Consider the following 24460-nt stretch of genomic DNA (forward strand, 5'->3'; position numbering starts at 1 on the left):
TCTGGCTGCGGGGATTGAGTCTACTATTAGCAAATTTGGGGACAACGCCAAGTTGTGTGGGAATATGGATCTGCTGGAGGGCAGGAAGGTCCTGTAGGAGGACCTGGACAGGCTGGATTGATGGGCTGAGACCAAGTCTGAGGTTGTGTAGGACCAAATGTCTGGTCCTGCACTTGGGTCACAACAACTCGGGGAGAGGTTCTGGAAAGTAGGAACGGATCTGGGGGTGCTGCTTGATAGCGGCTGGACATGATCCCAGGTTTGCCCAGGTGGGCAAGAGGCCAGTGACCCTTGGCCTGTGTCAGCACTAGTGTGGCAGCAGGACCGGGGCAGTGACTGTCCCTCTGTGCTGGCTCCTCAATTCAGGAAGGACACTGAGGGGCTGGAGCGTGTCCAGGGAAGGGCACAGAGCTGGGGAAGGGTCTGGAGCACCAGGAGAGGCTGAGGGAGCTGGGAAGGGGCTCAGCCTGGAGCAAAGGAGGCTCAGGGGGACCCTGTGGCTCTGCACAAGTCCCTGACAGGAGGGGACAGCCGGGGGTGTCGGGCTCTGCTCCCAGGGAACAGGGACAGGACAAGGAGAAATGGCCTCAGAATGCCTCAGGGGAGGTTTAGGTTAGGGTATTATGGAAAATTTATCCCTGAAAAGGGTGGAAAGGGTGGTAATTTACTGGGAAAAGGCTGCGCAGGGGTTCTGGAGTCCCATCCCTCGAGGTGTTCGAGGAATGACTGGAAATGACACTCAGTGCTCTGGTCTATTGACAAGGTGGTGACACTCACAGGTTGGAGTCGATGATCTTGGATGTCTTTTCCACACTAAATGATCCTGTGGCTCTGTGATCCTCCGCCAACCCTGTCTCACACCGCGCTTTCACTCCCTCCTCGCACACATCCAGGTGAAACACCCGGGTGTTTGTTCCATCCCCTCACGCCCCCTCACGAAATGGCGGCGGCGGGCGGGGCCGGCAGGGGGCGCTGCGGGCGCGGCCATGGCGGCTGCGCGGCGGCGGCTGAGGCGCCCGGCAGCCCCCGCGCGGCCCCGCCGCCATGGCCTTCACGTTCGCCGCCTTCTGCTATATGTTGGCGCTGCTGCTCACGGCCGCCCTCATCTTCTTCGCCATCTGGCATGTGAGTACGGGCACCGGGGAGGGGGGCACTGCTCGGGGAACGGCCCCGGCCAGCTCCCAGCGCGCCCCCGGACAGCCGCCGGGAGAGCGGGAGAACCGCATCCGGAACCGCCCTGGGAGCGGGAATCGGCCTCTCTGCGGATAAAATGGGGTTTTGTACGGGCATGGAGTGGCAGGACAAGGGGCAGTGGCTTCCCGCTGACGGAAGGCAGGGTTAAATGGGAGATTAGGAAGGAATTCTTTGCTGTGAGGGTGGTGAAGCCCTGGCACAGGGTGCCCAGAGACGCTTTGATTGCCCCTGGATCCCTGGCAGTGCCCAAGGCCAGGCTGGATGGGGCTTGGAGCAGCCTGGGACAGTGGAAGGTGTCCCTGCCCATAGCAGTGTGTTGGAATTGGATAATTTTTCAGGTCCTTTCCAACCGAAACCATTCCATGATTCTGTGATTTGCTCCTGGAGCCTGGCACAAGGAGAACACCCATCATCCTGCCTGGGATGAGGGCAGGATGTGATCCTCCTGAGGGAAGATGTGATGCTTGGCAGGACATTTGTTGTGTACAAGTGCCTTTTGTACTTCATGATGCATCTTTGTCTTTATTTTTATGTCAAGAAAAAGACCGGTGTCCTTTTTTTTTAATGGATGCTCCTTTTGGAGGTGTAACCTGCTCTATGTGATCCTCCTTTGGCAGGGAAGTTGGACTCCATTGTCTTTAAAGGTCCCTTCCAGTCACAGCAGTTTTGTGATTCTGGGATGTGTGCGAGCTCAGCATTTACTTTGTCAAAGAGGAAAAATATCTGCTGGCTTTTAAGCTTGCTCTTGCTTTTTCTGGATTAAGGAATGCCATGCCAGGTTCCTGCTGGCCACCAGGAGAGTCCTGGGTGAAGTTTGGGGTCTGTGCAGCGAGCAAGGTTGAAAACTGATGAAGGGGATGTAGGAGATTTATTGCAGGTGGGAAGATAAGAAGTTGGAGAGTAGTCAGAGGCTTTTGAATATCTGATGAAACTGCTGCTTTCGTATTTGTGAAACCTGTTCCACACCTGTCTTACCTGGGAGTTGATGTAGGCAGAGCTCAGGTGAAATTTTACTGAGAGCAGAGGTAGCAGTTCTGTGCCAAAATGCTACTTTTAATGGATAAAATACACAATTGTTCCTGGGGAATCAAAACTCTTTCTTTTTTTTCTGTAGATTATAGCATTTGATGAACTGAAGACTGATTACAAGAACCCTATAGACCAGTGTAATACCCTCAATCCTGTAAGTAGCACACGGAACATTTTGTTTTGCTAAATAAATATGTGTAAAGTGCTTATTTTTGGTGTTATCTTGATGCAATCAGCCTGGGCAATAGAATTGCATCTGGGTTGAGAAGCACTTGCTGTTGGTAGAAGTTCTAGGGAAATTCTTTGTCTGATTCTTTACTTTCAAGTTGAATATTCTGACTGTTATTAATCTGATGGTGATCTTGTCAGCTGTCATACTAACATTCTTTCAATCTGCTTTCCACATTTTCGGCACAAAGACAGTTGAAAAGGTCAAAAAGATTAAAAGAGTCAAAATTGCATTAAAGGTGTGTACTGCTTTTCAGTTTCATGTTTTTGAACTTCCCTTTCATTTTGTTAGGAACATTTGTAATACTATTTAGCTGTTTTGTTTAGTCTGCCTGTTCATCTGCTTGTTATTTGTTCGTTGGGGTTTATAACAACCTCATGGATTTCCATATTTTGTGCCAAACCAATTCTGCTTGCTTACCCAGCAACATGGGGAAAACTGTTACATGCCTGTTAGGTGTCAGAAAATAACTTCAGGCACAAATAAATTATATTTTTCAAGCCAGATTTACTGAATTCAGATTAGAGGAGAATACCTGGGAGGTGTTTAAGCATTGACCAAGTCAATTCTGATCTTTTTTTGAGGATTTAGGTGAGTGGAAGGTGATAGTTGCCATCCTCACTTCTCTGTTCTGTGTTCCAGGATCAGGGGTGTGTCCCAGTGTCCTCTTTCAGATGCAACTCGGACACTCCTTGGCTTAGGAAAAGAATTTGAGGCAAACTGTACAGGCCAGCAGCAACAGGGAGGCTTGTTAAAGGACACAGAGGTTGATCCTGCAGCATTTTGTGCCTTTTTTACTGCTTTTCCTTTGTGTGTGCCCAGGCTGAGGGAGGATGCAGGGGCAGCACAGCAGTGTGGCCTCAACTGTAGCTTTAAGTGTGTTTGAAGGAAAATAAGCAACAAAAAATAAATTTACTGTAATTGTGGGGGGGAAGAGCATGTTCTATGTACAGCACACAAATTAAAAGTGAACATTTGAGTGTGAGGAGGGGAGGAGGAGAGGAGGTTTGCTGCTAGGAGAGCTGTGCATCTAACAGTTTCCCTTGCTTGGTCTGTTCCAGTCATCTCTGCTGCAGTGTGGGAGAGGCCAGCTCTCATTATATCGATGCATTATGACCTTACTGCAACCTTTGTAGTGTAAAAATGTGCATGTTTGACTGAATATTAACCTTCTGCTGCCCCACGTGCATGGAGTGTCCCTTACATGGCAGCTTTGCAAATGGAAAGTGTGAAATAACCTCGTATTTGCTGTTCCTGTGGAAGCAGAGTAGTCCCCAAAAGTGAAGTTGAGGCTCTTGAGGGGGTCTGGTACACGATGCTGGACAAACACACGGCTGTGTTGTTTTCCTGTACAAAGAACCAAAGATCCTGGTAGGAATTGAGGCACCTCAGTGGGAAGATTAGACTAAAATAGTAACTCCTTAGTACACTGCTGATTCCTTCTCTTCCCTGCTCCTGTTATAGTCGTGTCTCTTCTCAGCAACCAGATCCATCCTCCCTCACTTCTGTGATAAATATGGTAGGATCTGATGTAATTCGTTTTTCTTTAGGACAGGCAGGGAGGATCAAGGGAGGAGATTGGAAAGAAGCAGGTATTCTGCTGTGGGAGTAGGGTTTGATAAACAAGAGAAAAGAAAAACGTATTTTGAGATGTGTAGGTAAATAAATACAGATTTTTCAAGTCTGAGCAGGCTGCCAAATGCATCTTGTGTTGGGCAGGATGGTTGTTGTTCTGCTATAAGTAATTGCCATGTGTAAATGGTAAGTATGCAAAGAAGGCTCTGGATGAAAATATTTACTTGAAACATTTTGTGTACAACAGCTGAATTTTGGTGGTGTTGATGCAAGTTTGCTTTGTTTGATATTCTTCATTTAGAGAATTAGAAAGTCATAGCAAAGTAGGTGGTGAGGATGTTTGTTGGTAGCTTTTAGATTTCTTAGAAGATATTTTAGGTTTTAAAAGAGAAGAAAAAGATTGGAAACTACTGATACTTTGATGTAATCATCCCATGCAATGTTAATCATATAGCACAAAAAGAGGGCAGAGTGTGCTGTGTGTGTACATGCACACACACACGTAGACAATTTAAACCTTTGGGTATAAAGGGGATGTTTTCCATGAGAAGTTTTACAGGGCCTGAGTTGAGAAGGCAAAAGCTTCACAAATCTGCTGCTTCTGCTCTGGAGCCAGGCTGGGAGAGCTGGGGGTGCTCACCTGGAGAGGAGAAGGCTCCAGGGAGAGCTCAGAGCCCCTGCCAGGGCCTGAAGGGGCTCCAGGAGAGCTGGAGAGGGACTGGGGACAAGGGCTGGAGGGACAGGACACAGGGAATGGCTCCCACTGCCAGAGGGCAGGGATGGATGGGAGATTAGGAATTGGGAATTCTTCATAATGAGGGTGGGCAGGCCCTGGCACAGGGTGCCCAGAGCAGCTGTGGCTGCCCCTGGATCCCTGGCAGTGTCCAAGGCCAGGCTGGACAGGGCTTGGAGCACCCTGGGATGGTGGAACTGGATGGGCTTTAAGGTCCCTCCCAACCCAAACCAGTCTGATTTGTATGATTCCTTCTGAACCTGGTAATAAAGCACTAAATAGCAACACTTTGGGGTGACTCGTATAAAACTTAACTCACGTGTTGGCTGTGAGATTTTGCAGCTCTTTGCATGTGTTTACTCTCTGTACCTGTCCATGTTGTTCCTATTAACAACACTAATTACGCAGCATTCCCTGCTTCCCGTGATTCCATGGTGCCTGGTACCGAGCTCTGTGGGCTTCTGCTGGAAGCATGGTGCTGTGGAGCATGCACAGGGGAGCCTGTGAGGGAGGAGTGCCCCGTGCCCCCAGGGTGTCTGGAGCTCTGCCTGGGCTGTTACATTGTGGGAGCAATTTGACTTGGAGAAGTTCTGGGTGTGTGAAGAACAAAACAAAGCTGTAAAACAGGAAAACACAAACATCTTTTTGCCTATAAACCATTTAGCAGAGCATGTTTCCTACTGATATTTCTCTGGTGCATGAACAGAAATATCTCAGTGACCTCTCCTGAGTGTCAGACATAAAGCGTGGTATCTGTTAATTTAATAGAAGCACTAAAAGTATTGATCTGACCATTAAATCTTAGAAATTTTTCTCCTTGGTTCATGAATATCATGTGAAAACAGCAAGGCACATAGTGCTGGCTGCTGCTTTCACATTCCACAGTCTTGTTCTTGTTAGTGTTGGTTTTAAATAATATTTTTAAGCAATCGTGCGCCTCCAAAGGAGCTGAAATGCCACGTTTTGCTTTGTGTAATCAAAACTCCTAACTCACCTTTTTCTTTTCCAGCTTGTACTTCCAGAGTACCTCATCCATGCATTCTTCTGTGTCATGTTTCTCTGTGCAGCAGAGTGGCTCACACTGGGTCTCAATATGCCCTTGTTGGCTTATCATATTTGGAGGTAATTTCAGCGAGTCTGTTACGCTCAGTGAATTGTTCCTCATCCTCCTGTTGCTGTCTTCCTGTCCAGTGTTCTGTGTCCTGGGAAAACCCAGATGCTCTCTGGGAAAGTTTAGGTCATGGCTGATGTAAGAACCATCTCCTGCCTTTCTCAGGTGTTTTTATGTTTTATTCTCTTGCGCTGTGTGAGAATTGTGTGCGTTAAAGTCGCTGCCATGTCAGAGGTGCACTGAGGCAATTCCCAGTGTGGAATGCCAGTGGAAGTGGCAGCTCCATTCTGTAAGAGGTGGGAATTGAGTTGTTTCTCTGTGAAGGGTTTACTCCCTGTCTCAGCTGTGGTATTCCCTGGTGGGGTGGGGCAGGGCCCGCAGTTCCTGTGGCTGTCCCCCCACACCTGCCTGTGCCTCGTTGCAGGTACATGAGCAGACCCGTGATGAGCGGCCCGGGGCTCTACGATCCTACGACCATCATGAATGCAGATATTTTAGCCTATTGCCAGAAAGAAGGATGGTGCAAATTAGCATTTTACCTTCTATCTTTTTTTTACTACCTATATGGGTAAGTTTTCCTCTTGGGTCTGAAGCTTTGGCTCAGTGCAGAGAGAAATGCTGTCTGTAGGAATGTGTTCTTTCCCGTGCCAGAAAGGAGCCCGAGAGCTGGACAGGGACTTTGGACACAAGTGGAGTGACAGGACACAGGGAATTCCCACTGCCAGAGGGCAGGGATGGATGGGAGACTGGGAAGGGATTCTTGGCTGGGAGGGTGAGGAGGCCCTGGCACAGAGAAGCTGTGTCTGCCCCATCCCTGGAAGTGTCCCAGGCCAGCTGGAGGGGACTTGGAGCAGCCTGGCCTGACCAAAGCCCATGGCAGGGGTTGGAATGAGATGATCTGTGAGGTCCTTCCAACTCAAACATGCTGGGAATCTGTACGGTCACCTACAGTGCCAACTTCCCTGAAAAAGAATCCACACTCACTACGGATTCTGCTTTAAAACACAAACCCTAATTTGGTCAGAATCACCATTTTGAATCTGTTCCATGATTGTAGACTGAAAAGCTCCAAGCTTTTCTTTTGTTAAGCATAATACAATAAGTCCCAGGGTGTTTTAATTAAGAAGCTGAAACGTTGTTTTCAGAGGAAGGTATCAGATGAAATGTGATTTTGTTGAAGTCAAAAGTAGAAGAGTTGTGTCAAATCTTCAATCACAGTCCATGTATCTCTCATGGACTTGTTACTTGTAATATACACTGTTATAATTAAATGTGTAACACTAATCAAAATGATACATTGTAATATTTTTATTTTCTTTTACAGCATGATTTATGTTCTGGTGAGCTCTTAAGAAGACATTCAGCAAGCTTTGTTCCAGTTAAGTGCATGCAAAAGCCACAAAAAGACATGGATTCTTTACAACAAGAACCTCTGACCAAGATTAAATCCGGAACCTGATGTTCACAATTGAATTAGAAAGCAATGACTCCCCCATTTTTAAAATATTTCCACATTTTATGCTTGTGGAAAGACTGTTTTCTTATATTTTACTGGGATGCTGAAATTAATGAATTATGTGTAAATTAATATAAAGATGACTGGGGTTTGAAAAGTTTGGACTTTGCACTCCACAAGGAACAGCCATAACCTTTGAGTAGATGTTGGTTACTACTAGCCTTAGTACTCTAGGGATTCGCTGTAGGCTGGGCTTTGTAGTGGCTCACTTGGACTTGTGTATCCCACTCCTTACTCTCAATCAGCCCTAGCTCCAGGAGCTTGGGAATGACTGGAATGCTGTGTTTACTGCCCAGAAGTGACATTGGTCTTAGGATATTCATGGACACAAACGCAAAAGTAGTTCTATTTTGGTTTATTTTTGTTTGTTTGTTTATTATCTGGTTAATCTTCCCCTGTACGTGCATGGTCCGGAGCCTTCTGTATCTTCTCCAACCATTAACCCTGCTTTAATCTCCAGCCTGTGTCACTGTGGTAGGAGAAGCTGAATTGTCCATGAAGAAATGAATTTAAATGGTTGGGGTTTTTTTAATGTCTGTGCTGTCTGATTAACAAATGGAAAAATCTCCAACGTTTATCAAGTCCAATGATGAAAACACTCTTGGGTTTAAGAGTAATAAATACTACAAGACTTTTTCAAAGCAGAAAGTGAGATTGTGAAACTGCCCCGCTGTTCCTTAGTGCGATAAATGATAATAAAAAACAAATCTCAAATTCAGCAACACTTCTTTTTATGTGGTGCCTTCTGTTTTGTTTTTAAATTCAACAGATCCTCATTGTGTTCATCAGTTGTTTTACAGTGGATAATTGCATTCCCTTTAAGAATAGAATGTGGAATCTTAATTACCTCTGGAAAAGGGAAGCTCTGATTTCCTGCTTTTTTTCCTGAAGTTAAATAGCAGATGGGCATGGGAAGATGTTTCAGATAAATATTGCATTGTAAATTGTGACTGTGAACAGCTGCCTAATTTACAAGTAATAATTAGGGTCTGTTTCATTTACCTGTGCTGGAAAACAATGCAGAGTTTCCCCATTCTAGTAAAACTTTTTTTTTGCATAAACTGTGTATTTTGTTCACTTTGGGTCTCTTGGGTGTTAGGCACAATCAAAGTTGCATGAATGGCTGCACTGGGTTCCACCAGAAATCCAGAAATTCCAGCGTGGGTGTGTGGGGCAGTGGCAATTGCTGGGGACAGGAATGTGAAACAGGGCAGGTTGAAGAGTGAGAAATTGGGGAGTTTGTGTGTTACAGATGTCCTGGGTGGGCTTGGGCATTTGAAAAAGCTCTGAGTGGCTTTTCTGCCATCAGTGCAGTTGCATTTTGAGCACTTTTGTAGCCTGGTCTGAAAGATCACAGAATCCCAGAGCGGTTTTGTGTGGAAGGGACATTAAATCAAAGCCCCCTCATTCCAGCCCCTGCCAGGGGCAGGGACACCTTCCACTGTCACCATCCACTCTGGGCTTGGACACTTGCAGGGCCAGGGCAGCCACAGCTCCTGTGGGCAGCCCTGACAGGGAATTGCAGTGGAATTGCTGCGTGTGAAAGGTGTTTAGTTCTGCCAGACTTCACTTGGTGACCCTACACTCTCATTTTTTAGGACATGGTGCAAATGTCCCCCTTTCCACCTTATCTGTGTATGAATGAACAGACTTTACTCATTTCATCTGTCGAGGAGTCTGTTTGATCTCTGGCTGGAAGTCCTTCCACAACATTTGGGACTGTCCTTTCTCCTCCACAATTTTTTCCATTTTCTAGGCTATTGTCACATTAATATACTGGGGTTCAGAGAATTCACGCTGTGCTAACTTCAGATTTTCTTTCTTAAGTAATAATAGTCCTGACAGATTATTGCTTTGTACATAAAACTCTTTTTCTCACGTTTCCTTGCATTTATTGAGCATTTCCCATGCCCCTACTGCTCAAGCCTTCAGCATTCCATGATTAGTTTTTTCCTCATGCAACCATAATTTTTAGCTTTGCACAGCACAATTTTTGAAAGGCTTTTTTGGAAACTCATGAATATTGTTCCTATTGGATCATTTTTATTTTTCTGCTGCTTGGCTATTCCAGAGATGCAAGAGATGACTTCAGCCTGTGGAAGCAAAGCTCATTAAACCTTTCTTACGTTTGTATATTTATTAATCCATTATGGAAATGAGACTGGCTGCTCATAGCCCCTGGCTCTCCTCAACCTTCTAAACAAACCTCTCTGTTCCCTTGGCATTTGGGCTGGTTAGAGCCAAATTCCACACTGGAATAAACAATGCAGGCCTGACTGAGCCCCAGTGGCAGCTGCTCCTGCAGCCCCTCCAGCTGCAGGGGCTTTGCCCAGCAGTATTTACCAGTGTTGGCACTGTCCTGCTGACAGCTTTACTGGATGGGGGGTGCAGTGAGCATTCCCAGCTCTCCAGGGGTGTGGATAACACCATCCATGTCCAGCCTCGTGTCCCAGGAGCGCTGGAGCAGCCCTTGGGTGATGCCTTGCTGGAGTACCAGGCCTCTGACATTCAAAATGTGGGCCTGATAATTGTTTTTGGAGTTTCAGAAGGCAAAAGATTATGGAGAAAATAAAGAACGTTTCTCTTGCCCTCAGCAAGCTTCCTGCTGAGTCATGTGGTAAATATTTAATATCTGAAAACCATTAGTTGCAAGGATTAAGTGCTGAGGCACATTTGGGGCAGGGTTATTTGCTGTAAATGATTCTGTGTTGTGGAAACTGGGAAAGTTCCTGTTGTTTGCCATGAAGTGGGGAAGGGAATGGCAGTAAACACTAATTAATCTGCAGAAATCACCTTTGTGCTTGAAGTTCAAATGTTAAAAGATAAATTCTGAAGTTCACAAAGCAGGGGTTGGTTCAACTCCAGCCCCCTGGTGCTGTCTGGAGTCTCATCCCAACTTTTGACATGAGAAGGTCCTGAACTTTATCAAAATCCTGAACTTTATCAAAATCCTGAACTTTATCCAAAGGCAGGAGTGTTCATCTTGCTTTTATGAATGGATACAGTGACACAGGAGGGCTGAGGGCTGTTAGAGGACTGTTCCTGTGAGATCCTCCAGCCCAGCTGATTGTTTACTCAGTGGTGGCAGCAGGCAGAAGGGCTGTGCCAGCTCACCCACGCAGCTGCAGCAGAGTATTCCTGCCACAGTCACCTACAACCCCTGCTGGGTTTGTCACAGATTTTTGGTACAACGCCTCCTGCTTTTGGAATGAGGAGACTCCTTCCCAAATACCCCTCAACACCCTGAGCAGAACTGTGACATTTTACAATGAGTTGTTACGAGCTCGTAAGGGGTGAGTGCTCCAGCTTAACTTGAGTTTGCTTTACACAGAGCTGAGGCTCTGAGGGTGTTTTTAAACAGCTCCAGGGATGGGATTTCTATCCAGCTCCATTATCCCAGCAGAACAGCAATGGACACAAACACACTTGTACATGTATTTTTCAGGCAGTATTAAAGTCACCAAAGAGAGGAAGATGCTACCTGTTCTCCAGGATTTCCTTCCCCATTCCAATACTTCACACACGGATTTGAAAGGCAGCAGCACTGAGGAAAGGCCAGGAGGGAGGTGTCTTGTCCAGAGTTTTCCACACAAAATGCCCGTGGCAGGATCAACTACCGTGACGCCGATCTCAGCCCCGCGTCCTCCGTGGCCTGGTGTGCAGCGAGGTTCTCCCGGAAGTCATGGAGGAAATTGTACTGCTGGAAATGCACAGCCGTGCCTGCAGTCAGTGCTCTGTACTTTAGGAAGAGGCACCACCTGTCTTAAAAAGCTGTTTGATAGCCCTGGGTGAAAACTGCACCCTCTGGTACATTTGTTCTGCCTGTGTTTACTCCACATCCTCTGGGATTTTTCAGTCACACAGAGATTCCACGGATCTTGACTTGGACCCTGTGGTTCCCCATAATGGCCACAGGTGATGCATCACCCCAAGGTGACACAAAACATGGTCCTCAGAGGTGGGGCTTGACAGAATTCAAAGCTGCTTTGTTTTGAATCATGGAATCATTTAGATCAGAAAATCTCCCAAAGGTCTTTGAGTCCAACCACTCCCCCAGCACTCCAAGGCCCCACTGTCCCCCATCCCCAAGTGCATCCAGGCTTTTAAATCCCTCCAGGGATGGGGACCCCACCACTGCCATGGGCAGCTGTGCCAGGCTGGACAACCCTTTCAGTGAAGAGATTTTCCCTAATATCCATCTTAAACATTTTCTTGAGGCCTTCTCCTCTTGTCCCTCACCAGTTTCCTAGCAGAAGCTGTTTCTTGAAAGCAGGAAACAGCTCAAACCCCAGAGAGCAGCTGCTGGGAAAACAGAGGTATCTCTCTGGGAAGTGAAGGAGGGGACTGGCTGAACTCTCAGTTTTGGATTACCTGCTGCAGCCCCATTACCTTGATGGTCTGTATGGCCCCCGATCCTCTCAGGTTCCTGAGGCTCTCTATCACCTGCTGAGGTGTCAGGGTGTCCGAAAGCTGGAGCAGGAGACAGGCAGCCACTGTAAGGGGAAGTGTTTACACCTGAACACTGCTGAGCGCCTCTGACTGCACACAGCCACTGATCTGTCCCATAAAACCCCCCCTGGCAAAACTCTGGGTCCCAGAGCTCTTGGGTCTCTTGCAGAATCTTATTTCTGGGCACTGGCCCATCAGCCTGCTGCTCCTGCCTAAGCCTGTGGGCTTTGGAAAGAGGTGAAAACCCTCCCACTATTTCCCCGCTGCCTTCCCAGCAGCATCTGAGATGCAATTCCTAGGCTTTTCAGGAATGAGTGCCAGTCAATTCCTCTTTGTGCCTTCTGGCCATATCAGCACCCCTTCCTTCTGGGAACACACAGTAACTAACACTCCCGAAAGCTTCAAGGGACAACACTGCAGTGAAGACAGAAGCAGAGGAACTGGTCCATGTCCTTTCTATTAACCAGGCTGCTCCTGGCAGTGGCAGCTTGGATTGCATCCACAGTGAAGCTTCCAGCAGCATTTGGCTCCGTGGGTTTGTGGGATGGGCTGGTCAGGTATGGATACAAACACTTACCAAGACATGAGCGTCCGAGGCCACCATAACAGCTGGGAGAGAAGAAAACATCTGGTTGGAAGCAGCTGTGGCAAACTGCAGCACCCAGGGCCCCCCCAACACACAAACATATGGACACAGCTCTTGCCTTAATATAATCAAGAGGAGCAGTGCTACAAGAAAGTCAGGACGATAATTTCTCCATGTTTTCTATATTCTTTTTCTACACCTACAGGGATATATCCTATTTATTCTCCAGACCTTCTGTGTCTTTCCATGGAAACTTCAATTTTAAAGTTCCCCTTCATCTCTGGTAATAGTCCCAAAGGCACAGGAGGACAGGGAACAGCATGAGGATGGACAATCTCAAATTCCTTTAAATCACACTCCAGATGAAGAGTTTGAGGACAGCAGCAGGGTTCTGTGTCAGCAGGAAGACCAAGGACTCAGTGGATGTCTGTACAGGAAGTTGTTAGTAGAATCATTCAGGGAACATGGAATTTGGAAACTCTTCCCCTCTCTTCTGAGCTCAGCTAAATAAATTCCTTTAAACTCATCCATGGAAATTAGGAGTGAATTTTGCACTGCTGGAACCCACTGAGTCCCTGATAAGTGGTCCAGGGCCATGTTACAGAATCACAGAGTGGTTTGGGTTGGAAGGGACCTTAGAGTCACTTCATTCCACGCCTTGCCATGGGCAGGGACACCGTCCACTGGATCAGGGTGTTCCAAGCCCATCCAGCCTGGCCTGGAACACTTCCAGGGATGGGGTAGTCATTTCTTTATCCTCTGATAAAGAAATGTTTTAGCTCCCAAATTCTGTACACCTGATACCCAGGTAGGTTTGGAGCAGCAGAACACTCTTTAAAACTCTTGTTGGACAGAGCAAGGGGAATTGGGACATTCTAATCTTGAAATGGGACATTCTGATCTTCTGAAAGGAAGAATTCTCTCCAAATAGGTGCAGGAGGAGGAACAAGCAGACTTCCCAGCATGAACTAACCCTAAAGAATGCAACTGCCTTTTCACACCGTCCTATTTCCCCTGCTCATACATCTGGAGAGAAGCTGACATCCCTTACAGGAATGTGGGCTGATGAGGAGGCAGCCAGAACCTACTGTATCACTGTTTTCTGCTTATTTTCCAGGCAGGCTCTGAGCTCTCCCAGGATCTTGCAGCAGGTGGCCATGTCGGGAGCATTCCCGTCAGGAATGGGGTGGTGGTGCACACTCATCCCGTGCTGCTGGTAGGCGTCCATCAGGTTTGGTACTCGGTACTTTGAGAGCTCTCCTCTGGTACAAAGCACAAAGATATCCTGCACCCCACAGCTCTTCAGCTCTCCTGCCAACAGATTAAGATACTTGCAAATAAACAAAAGGCTATTAAGCTTAAGGATAAACAGATAAGCACCTTGGTCCTGAGTCTCTTGTTTAATCTTTGGGGCTAAGACAGTAGGAGTGAGCACTTTTGGTTTCAGCACTCTTTCCCTCCACTGAGTCTCTCCCACATTTTCCTTCAGGTAATCCAAGAGAGGAATTTTCTCAGTTCAGAGGGAATCCTGAGAGAGGCCTCACTGGAGAACACACCAGCACTCAGGACAGCCAGTCATCCACTTAAGTATGTTTCTATCCCACCTCCAGTTAAAATCACAGAATCCCAGGATGGTTTGGGTTGGAAGGGACCTTAAAGCCCACCCAGTGCCACCCCTGCCATGGCAGGGACACCTTCCACTGTCCCAGACTGCTCCAAGCCCTGTCCAGCCTGGCCTTGGGCACTGCCAGGGATCCAGGGGCAGCCAGAGCTCCTCTGTGCCAGGGCCTGCCCACCCTCACCCAGGACATCCTTCCTAAACTTGACTTACTGTGGGGATTTGCTCTTAGTCTCTGCTCTTTAGTGCTTACAGCTGAATAGCCAGCAAAAATCTTTACACAAATCCATCTTTTCTATCCCAATTTCACTTTTCTCTGGGAAAAAGAATTGTAATTCATCGTGATCCCAGCTGCTCTGAAGATGCCTCATGGGTACTGTGTAGCTCCTGCCTGGAAATATCCTAATTATTTATTCCATAGTCATGGAATATTCATGGGATTGCCCTGGACACAAAGAGGACTCACCTATATCTTTCTGAAGATTCCTTCTGATATCCTTAAACCTGCAACCTGAAACAAGTTGTGAACAACAATTACCACTCTAGTAAGTGACATTTATGGGATGGCTGCTGCAGAAGAACAGAGAACAGGCAGCCTCCCCCCAAAACAAAAAGAAGCAACAAAGCCACACCCTGAATAAAACACAGCTCTTGTTTTTGCAAGTAGATCCCTGGTACAGAAGACAGTTTAAACACCATTATCTGCTTAGTACTGTAATGTAATAGGATTAAAGAAAGAAATCTGCCCAAGGTTTTAAGGTGCTTTGTGTTTTCCAGATGAAAAGTTTTGGATATTTTAAATCAGGATACAGCATAAAATCCCCCCACAAAACACAAAAAATCATCCAACAAATAACAGGGCTGAATAAAGATCACTTGAGTGTAGATTCACCATGGCTGCAGTTTTGGGAGTTAAAAATGCAGTCAAAGTTTATATGTTTCATTTATGACTTTAAAAAATGTGATCTTGCATTAAGATATTCTCTAGATTAGCTTTGGTGTTTCCAAAACACATATTCCAGGGGTAGATTACAAAAGGAGTCACCCCCACCCAACACAGAATTTTGGGGTACAAGGTGTTACCCCTCTTCAGCTTTCAAAGATGCCTGCAAATTTCAGTGAATGCTTCTTACCTGGAAGGGAACATAATCCCAGGAACTCAGAAGAGTAGAGAGGAGACAAAGACAACCTATCAGAAAATAAAAAGTGAAATAAGTAAAAATCAGAAGGGAAGATTTCAATTATTTAAACTTAGAAATATCTTTAGAGGGGGTGTCGAGAGGGTGGGGCCAGACCCTTTCACCAGTGGGAGAATGAGGAGCAACAGGCACAAACTGAAACGTGGGAAGTGAATATGAGGAAAAAAATTACTTTGAGGCTGACAAAAGGCTTGGGTTGGAGGGGACCTTAAAGATCATCTTGTTCCAATCCCCTGCCATGGGCAGGGACAATTTCCTCTATCCCAGGTTGCAATCCCTGTCCAACCTGGCCTTTGACACTTCCAGGGATGGGTCCCCCTGTGCCAGGGCCTCCTCACCCCGTGAGTAAAGAACAGAGGCCTGGAAGGGGCTGCCCGTTCGAGGAGTCTCCTTCCCTGGGAACACCCAAAACCCCCCTGGATGTGATCTTGGCCTCCTGCTGTGGGTGACAGGGCAGGGGTGTTGGACTAGGCGGTCTCCAGAGGCCGCTTCCAACCCCAGCCACATCCACTGACAGCTCCCCAGCACCACCGGGCCACCCCCAGCCTGGAGGATCACCAGAGCCCGGCTCGGCTTTCCCTTGCGAAGAGAAACCCCTCTGGTTTCTCAGGATAGGGATTGAATACAAGTTCCACAGGGAAAGGATCCCGCGGGTGTCGCCTCACCAGGAGATGTGGAGCGGGCTCGGGTCCTCCTCGGAGGCCTCATCGTCTGAGGAGGCGAAGCCGTCGGCTGGCGCCGCAGCGGGCTGCGGGGAGAGCGGGGGGCTCACCGTGGCGCCGGGACCTTCGGCGGTATCAGGATCCCGATCCCGCTCCCGATCCCGATCCCGATCCCGATCCCGATCCCGATCCCGATCCCGATCCCGATCCCGATCCCGATCCCTCAGCGGTTTCACCATGGCGCCGCTCCCCGCCGCCGCCCGTTCGAATTGGCCCCGCCCACCGGCCCGTGGCCCAATGGGAAGCTGCGGCTCAGCGGGTGCGTGGAAAGCCAAGCAGGCTTCCCCCCGGCTTCATGAGAGGAGCGCTCTGATTGGTTAGTAGCGGGGGGGCGGGCTTTAATATGCAAACCGCTGTGGGGATCTCTGCGCTGATTGGGTGAGGCGGAGAGGCGGGAAGGGCCGGTCTCGAGCGCCGGGGGCGGGGCCCCGTGAGGGCCCCGTGAGGGCTCCGGGGTGGGGCGCGGGCGGATCCCCCTCCCCTAATTCCGTTTTAGATCCTTCTTGCGGGTGTGTTCATAACTATCCCGTTCCTGGTAGTCTCAGTGGTTCTTAAAAGTGATAGAGCAAGGGGGGATGAATTCACAAAGATACATGCAGCGTTGGATGGGATATTGGCAAGAAAAGTCTTCCCTGTGAGGGTGGTGAGGCTCTGGCACAGGCTGCCCGGAGAAGCTGTGGCGGCCTCATCCCTGGCAATGTTCTAAGATCGGCTTAGACAGAGCTTGGGGCAACCTGGTCTAGTGGAAGGTGCCTGCTGATGGCAGAGGGTGGAACTAGATGGGCTTTAAATTCCCTTTCAACCCAAAACATTCCATGGTCCCATGATAAAACATGGAGATGGATGTGAGCCTTCTCTCACAGAATATGCAAGAGCAGGGATGATCTTCAGTGGGTGTCTTGTGGAGGTTTTGGGTGGTCAGTTCTATATGCAGAGACCATAGGACTCTCTAACAGTAAAAATGAGCCATTTCTCCTCTTTTAAGCCATGAACTTGAAGTCAAATATTCCTGTCATGGTAGTGCTTTCAGTTGTGCTGTAAAAGTATTTTTTTAAGGGTCTTGCAATATTTTGGCTCCCTCTTTTTAAAAGCTGAGCTGTTGCCTGTGCTTAGGGCATTCCAGTAGATCTCTTTTTGCAGAATTTCTGGTTTATTCTGTGGGTAACTCTGGCCATTAATCAAGAATAAGAAATACATAAATTAACAGTGTGGGATTTTGTTTTTTAAAATTGTGTTAAGGCATTTCTACAGCTTGTGTTTAGACACTACGCTGTCAAGGATCCAGGCACAAACAGGGAGTTTTGGCATCAGTTTAGAGGATAATGCCATGGAGATTTCCAAAGATATTCCAAGTCAGAGGAATGGCTGGGCACAAGTGGTTTGAGCTTGGTGGGATTCCCAGTAGGACCATGATCTCCAGGTGTGGAGATTTTAAATTTTAGTCCTACATTAGTAACTTTGGTTCCACAGCTGGAAGTTTTATTGAAACCTGCCTGAGAAGGATTGTAGGAGCAAATTGCTTGAAATGGCAGGATTTAGGATGGGTTCAGGGAACGAAGAAACAGATGAGGAGAGGATCAAGGAGAAGACAAGTTTATTAAAACTCAGAATATGATAGCAGAGGTACAAAAATTACATTACTGAGTATAATGGGGAATTAAAACAATCCAGATGTTGCAGACTGTGATGAACTATGGGAAGAAATACATCCCAAGGATTGAGGCAACATCAGGACAGCCAGTCACTGTAGCTGCAAACATGATTTTAATAACTCAAGAAAGGCACAAAGGAGCAGGTATGTTGTTTGCTTTTGTTTTTAGCTGTGGTCCCACTAGATATTATGTGCAACACTTGTACTCTGATTCAAAATGTGAATTTTGCTGTATTTTTTCTCCCCTGTGATTGATTTTTGCCTATTCAGGAGAAAGTTATCACAGACTTGAACTCTGGGGATTGCAGCTTTATGGAAGCAGCAGCGTGAGGCTAATAAATAAATTTAAAAAGAGCAGCAATGGTAATACTCCTGGTTGTTCTTTGAAAAGATCCAAAGAATTCTCATGAATTTGGGTGCCTTCATGTAGTAGAAATGATGTTGCCTGTGATCTAAAATGGTGATAACAGCTGTGGCAGAAATAAATAGGGATAGTGAGTGTGAAATTTGAACTAGATATAGGAAAAAGGTTGGGAAAAAGCACCCCAAATACAGACTTGGGAAGTCCTCTGAGTTTCCTTATTACCCTTGGCATCTTCCAGAATGAAATGACAAATACTGTATTTATTGTATTGATTACCAATCAGGGTGGTTTGTTTATTTCTTAAATTAAGCTGTTGCCCAGCACATCAAATTGGGATGTGCTAAAGCTTATTTGTTTTGTATTTTGTAGGAAAGATTTGTTTTCTGCCAAAAAGTCTCCTTGTGACATATAAAAAGGAGAGCATCAGCATCAAGGCTTTACATTCTGGAAGTCTTTGTCTGTTCATAGACTGGGGTCCAGTGTGAAGTGGATAAAAATGGTTTCAGACCATTTTTTGACCATAGGTCGACATATGTAATTTGGAAGATTTAATTGGTGAAAGGTATGATTTAATCACAATTTTAATTGAGCTTTTAGATGATTGGCCAGGCCAGGAGCTGATGTCAGATATTTCTCTGGGTACACCTGCCTCTTGTGTCTGCCTGCACCAACCGAAGTGAAGAGCTTCATATCCCAAGTTCATAACTTTTCATACCAAAATAATGTTAAAATTCCAATTTCCAGACAAGCACAGCTAAGCCTGACTTGGTTTTGCTGTCCCTGGGCCACGGGCAGAGCCCTCATCTCTGGGGACAGCGGAGTGCTGCATACACGTGGCATCTTCTGTCTGCCATGCAGCACTCAGGGTTCAGGGAAAAAATAAATAATTGATTTACATCAGGTAAAAGCTTGGAATGAACGTGGGTGCGTGGCAGAGACAGGCAGGGAGGTGGTGTGAAACGAGGAGTGGTGGAGATTGAAGGTACACCCTCGTAGGTAAAGATAAACCTGGAATAAACAAGCTCTGTAGATGTGATCTTTCCCTGCAAGGAAATAAAATCCAATCTGAAATGTCCAAATCATCAAAATAATTTGAAGAACATTGATAACTGATAACTCCAGACAGTCATCTGTGACACCAAAGACGTGTCACTTCTCATTGCATATCTCACTTTCTGGAAGTTTTAGTGAGCCTGATTAATTCGTGTGGTGTTCCAGGTCTCTTTGTGAGCCCTCCACCAGTCATATCACCACATCTCACAAGGAATCATTTTACTTGTCCAGGTTGTTGTTTATGGAGAGTAAAAAATAACAGATGGAGCAGAGTTTCAAGATTTTCAAGCATCTTTTCTTTTTTCCTCTCCTTCCCTTTCAATTTGTAGAAAATGGAATCCCTACGTTGTCACCACCCGACAGTGAGGATATGAATGGAAAGTTCTTGTTATATTGAAATATAAATGTGTAACATTTGGAGAAACAGTTGTAGCTTGAGACAGAAAACTAACTTCTAGAATGACAGGCATGATTTTGGAAGTTTCTATAGATTTTCCTCACTGTTGGCTCTTCAGCTACACCTGAATTTGTTTTGTTTGGGATTCTTAAAACTGTACCAAAAGAACACTGATAGAAAACCTTGTGAATGGTGATTGCTCTGTGCCAAAACATTGCTGAAGGCAGGTTCTTTGCAAGGTTTGTTATTTCAGAACTTTTTTATTCTGGTGTGCACGTGGGTTTCTCTTGCATTCCATCACAACCCAAACACGTTGGTGGCAGTTGCAGGCACTGCATTTCTTTCTGATGGGTTGTTTTGCCAGGAGAGCCCCGTGGAGGTGGAGTTTCAAGACAGACAGAGGGATGGAAGCTCTGTCCAGCCCTATAAATCCTCCTTGTCTGCTGAATTAAAACCAGAACTGAGTGTTGGCCCTAAAGCTGGTGATGAAAACCAGTGCTGTACGTAAATGAAGTGTTTTTAATTGACCAGATTATAATGGTCATGGGCAATTTTTAGTGGAGGTGCATTTCTACATTTCTAGGCAGAGTTCAACCCTGCTGGCATTGAGACTGATGATGTATCAGGACACTTTGACTTGCAGTGTTCAATAAACCCCTGTTTATTTTGAATCAAAATGTAGCTTTTTATTGCTACAAAAGAAGCTTTAGGGCTTTCTGGAGTCAAGAATCTTACCTGCTGTGCAGCTGATATGAGATCATTGTTTCTTGTCTGCTCATTTTTAATCACAGTTTTCATATATAATATATAATATAATATATATATATTAATATTATAATTATTTTTTCCATCTCTGTTAAATACACAAAAGTAAGTGGTAAAGAAAGTCTCTATAATGGTACTTTTTGTTCTGTTCCCATGACTTATTCTTTCTACTGTGCTCTGTATGTGACCTTGAAGAATCTGGTTTAATAAAATAATTCTTTAAAAACAAGGTTTTCTCTGCTGTACAATTTCTTTTGTATTTCAGACTGAAATTACGTGTCAGAAAAAAGAGCCCTGAAAATATTTATAACTTAGTTTTTAGTACGGTTTGGTTTGTTTATAACTGACCTGTGTAAACCCTACCAGAATACAAGTAATAATCAGTAATTGCAGTACCTGAAGAGAACCTGCAAGAAACGTGGGGATGGACTTTGTACAAAAGCCTGGAGTGACAGGACAAGGAGGAGCGGCTTTGCTCTGCCAGGGGGCAGGGATAGATGGGATATTGGGAAGAGATTCCTGGCTGGGAGGGGGGGGAGGCTCTGTCATAATTTCCAGAGAAGCTTTGGATCCCTGGACGTGTCCAAGGCCAGGCTGGACAGGGCTTGGAGCAGCCTGGACAATGGAAGGTGTCCCTGCCATGGGAGGGTTGGAACGAGATGGGTTTTGAGGTCCCTTTCAGCCCAAACCCGTCTGCGATCCTCGCTCCTTTTCCTCTCTCCTAAACAGTAGAGGGCGATCTTGTATTAAAAATTTAGAGTTTACCCCCATCGAAGCCTTTCCCTTACGAATTGTCAAAAGAATGAAGGTTTTTATCTCCAGAAACATACGGGATCAGATGTCTGCATTATTCTGTTATCTCTGTTAAAGATACTCGCAGTACCTATCAGGTTTTACACCACACAGCAGCGTTGCTCTATAGTAAGTGAGAATTACTGAAGTAAAACCATTATGATACTAATGGAGCAAATAATAGAACTCACTGTGCAGGAGCCCTGTAAAAGTCTGGTGTGTTGAGTAATATTCAAGAAGTCTTTAGAAATTAACTTTTTTTCTGTTTAAGAAAATTTTTTCTGGTTTAATATGTTCCATGAAGGTTGAGGAAACAACATGCTAAATGTATTTTGTGTTTATTTCAGTCTGGAAAGTGTCTGTGCACGCAGAGATGCCTGACTGCAAACGGAGGTGCTGAACCAGTCTCCAGTGCTCAGGTGGGGAGCCCTCTTTACACAGATCGTTCCTGTGAGTGTGGACAGTCTGCCTGAGCTAAAGCTCACAGATTATTGCTTCAGTTATTCAAACACAAAAGGTATGAAGCACGTGACCGGGTACAGTGTTGATTTTATATTCTTTGGGGGTACAGTTTTTAAACTGTTTTTTAGCACTTTTATTTGGTGTATCAGTCTGTATGCCTGGCATGTCACCTGGAGTGCTAAAGCATTTGGTCCCTGTGAAGGAGAATCACTGAACTATTGCAGATGGCCTGCCTTGATAAACTTCTTTGTCAATTAATCTGTTGCAAATGCCCTCAGTCTTCTGAATGGGCTTTCCTCTCGCAGCCCTGTGATAGTTCCCAATGGCTCCAGGATGGAACAATCCCGGGCAGTAAAGAGATTGAGATAATGACAGTCCATGGTGACAGCAGGGCTGGCAGAGCCAGCCTGGGGGGAGAAAGACACATACTTGCCAATAGAAATACCTCCATCCTTTGGGAATTGTAGCTTGGGAATCAAAGCTGACCTCATAGACAAGAATGATGGAGAACAAGCTTTTGATTTATGACTGGATGAAGCTCAAAGTCTGCCCTTCTGATCCTTCTTTACAACACACCTTTTGTATTTTATATGAGCTCTTTCACTTTATTCTCAGAATGTTATCTCCTGGGGTATCATTTTTAAGTCTTTCAGTGTTGTAATATTTCACTCATCTCCTTCAGAGTAGTTAGTTTTTGTTTTTTAATGACGCTAAAATCCCCTTTTAGTATCACAAGTAAACTGTCGTTTATATTTAACATGACCGATCAGCTGCTTTTTAAATTCTTTTTTTTCTGAGTTTCATGAAAGCTAAACCCATATTTACCTTCTAGACCACAGCTAGGGAATTCCATGTGCATTCACTGGTGCCTTGTTTGCCTCGAGTACTTGCACTTGAATATGAAAATAAATTGCATTTTTGGTACTGGCATTTGTGAGTCATATCCTTGGTAAATGTTGAGCTCTGCTGAGTTTAATGAAGCTGTGCTGCTTTTCACCACCAGTCTCTAATTAAGGCATCCACTATAGGGATTGTAACACTGTGTCCTTCTCTTGGGAATTCTGCTCTCTGCTACCTGCTTACTTTGCCTGAGAGGCTTTAAGCAAAACTGTGAATTCTCTGAAAGTTTTAAAAATATAAATCTGGGTCTAAATCTTCTGAGTTTGTTCTTGTGCAAGTCATCCATTGTTCCTATTTTCCAAATCTTAGCAGTGCCCTCTGTGACACAGAAAGGGCACAAAAAGCATTTTGGTGCCTTTCCTAGATGGGAAGGACTGTGACAGCACAAGATCAAGTGCAGCCCTCTGCAAAGGAACGTTGTGTGCATCAGCCCTGTGGTATCTGCGTTTGGGGTGTTTGTGTTTCCATAGATCTGTCAGTCTGTCTGTCATCTGCCTCGCTGTCCCCCTGACTTATGTGGCTGTTGATAAATACCCTCCAGTGGTGATTAAAAGGAAGTGACCTCATCAGTTTGTCTTTGCAACCACAAAGGTTTGGTTGTAACGTGACATTCCATCCTATTACTCTGGTTTACACCAAATTCAACAGCTTGTGGCCTGCAGATACTCAGGGTAAAGAGCAGAAAGAGACTGACCTTGACAACCTCATTTCTCATTCCTTTCTTGTTATAGGTAATATAGCTGAAAATGTGGTTTTAATTATAGTACTAATGAAAACTGAAAATCCAGACAGACACTTGACAAACTCTGGTACGCTTTATATTACATTTGTGCTAACTACAAAGTATCCAGCTGGGTGTAACATTATATCTCTTTTCCTTGAGCATCCGCCTGACTTAAGCTGTATAATTAATGTGTACTTTGGCTGCAGGTCAGCTTACAGTTGGTTTTTTAGAATTTTTACATTTTTTAAGATGTTGTAATGAAACGAATATGTTTATTACCTCTGTGCCTGCATTCCCCAGAGGGATTTAATACCTGTGGAGGAGCACTGGCTGAGAGAACTCGAATAAAATGCCTCTGCCAGCTGAGCCTGACGCATCAGAAGCCTGCTTTCAAAAGTGGGTGTAAGAAGCAGAATCAAAGAATGTCATGTCCACAGATGTGTTTAACTTTGATTCACCTCCTTTGTATGGCTTGTTGATTTTAAGTTACGACACCAATACACAATTGCCCAAAGTAGAATTTGTGAAGGGATTTATTTCTTTTCTTTTTTCTCTGGAAAGAATTTTGTTTTCAGAACTCACCAATGAGAAACTGATGTTCTCAGCTAGAGCCAGAAACACTAAAAGCAGGTTCCCTGCCAAGCTCCACCAGTGCACCTTCATCCTGACCTGTCTTAACTCTGCTGTTCCAGTCAGGCATCTGACTGCACCAGCATGTGCATGTAATCGTGTTAAATAAAATCCCAGTTCTCATGATATGGACAAATGCTCTCTTGGGGCTGGACTGAAATTGGCTTTGAAGGAATTTTATTCTGATGTAAGGCAAAGCTGAAATTGGGTTACAAATGATAAAAATCTGAATACTTGCATTACACTGCTGTTCTCAAGGACCTGCTGCGGAACCTGAAATTTTTCTTAACAAAAGTATTAGTGTGTTTCTCATGCCAAACTTCCAAAAAACATTTCTGACATAAAAGGAAATAGCTGCAGCACAACCACACTCACAGCAGGGCCCACAAGGTGTTACTTGTAGAAATGAATGCATAATGATTTTCAAATGAACTTTTCTGGCATGTTCCTGGAGCCAGTAATGTGGTTTGATGTTTTTGTGAGTGCACAAAGCTCATATCTCCATAACCTATCTGCAGCTGTGCTCTAAACTTGTTTGGGGATACAGATCATCTGAGGCAAGTTTGATTTTTCTCTAACAGCCTCAAATTGTTTCTGTTTTCTGCCAAACATGGATGTGAAAAAAAAAAAAAAAAAAGCTTCTTATGAAAAATTATTCACGAGCAGCTTTCCTAATGTTTAACTGAGTTTTGAGAGACAAACTGAGTCCAACTGGTCAAAAGGTCTCCCCAAAAGACTGTAGCAACAGGTGATTGTTTTTA

General features: G+C 45.4%; 2 protein-coding genes across 2 annotated transcripts; one reads left to right on the forward strand and one right to left on the reverse strand.

Annotated features, from left to right (window-relative positions):
- The first annotated feature begins 967 nt into the window (after positions 1–967).
- Positions 968–8111, forward strand: CNIH1 (cornichon family AMPA receptor auxiliary protein 1). The gene is made up of 5 exons (XM_063399660.1): positions 968–1125; positions 2309–2377; positions 5770–5882; positions 6296–6439; positions 7196–8111. The coding sequence occupies exons 1-5, from the start codon at positions 1045–1047 to the stop codon at positions 7221–7223; spliced, it is 435 nt and encodes a 144-aa protein (XP_063255730.1). The 5' UTR covers positions 968–1044; the 3' UTR covers positions 7224–8111.
- On the reverse strand, positions 7736–16178 carry CDKN3 (cyclin dependent kinase inhibitor 3). The gene is made up of 8 exons (XM_063399659.1): positions 16138–16178; positions 15905–15987; positions 15174–15229; positions 14507–14551; positions 13511–13733; positions 12414–12445; positions 11777–11880; positions 7736–11087 (listed from the first exon to the last, which is right to left on the reverse strand). Exons 1-8 carry the CDS (start codon positions 16138–16140, stop codon positions 11001–11003), a joined length of 633 nt encoding a protein of 210 aa, XP_063255729.1. The 5' UTR covers positions 16141–16178; the 3' UTR covers positions 7736–11000.
- Positions 16179–24460: the final 8282 nt, after the last annotated feature.

Source organism: Prinia subflava, chromosome 5, assembly GCF_021018805.1.
Source record: "Prinia subflava isolate CZ2003 ecotype Zambia chromosome 5, Cam_Psub_1.2, whole genome shotgun sequence".
Classification (NCBI taxonomy): domain Eukaryota; kingdom Metazoa; phylum Chordata; class Aves; order Passeriformes; family Cisticolidae; genus Prinia; species Prinia subflava.

Bases quoted from the DNA above. Each gene is read 5' to 3' on its own strand.
- CNIH1 (XM_063399660.1), top strand. From the start codon at position 1,045: ATGGCCTTCACGTTCGCCGCCTTCTGCTATATGTTGGCGCTGCTGCTC. The intron at 2,378-5,769 runs GTAAGTAGCACA...TTTCTTTTCCAG, and splicing joins AGTGTAATACCCTCAATCCT to CTTGTACTTCCAGAGTACCT. The intron at 6,440-7,195 runs GTAAGTTTTCCT...TTTCTTTTACAG, and splicing joins TTTTTTTACTACCTATATGG to CATGATTTATGTTCTGGTGA.
- CDKN3 (XM_063399659.1), bottom strand. The intron at 14,552-15,173 runs GTAAGAAGCATT...AACTTGTTTCAG, and splicing joins GGGATTATGTTCCCTTCCAG to GTTGCAGGTTTAAGGATATC. The intron at 11,088-11,776 runs GTAATGGGGCTG...GTGCATTTCCAG, and splicing joins GGGCCATACAGACCATCAAG to CAGTACAATTTCCTCCATGA.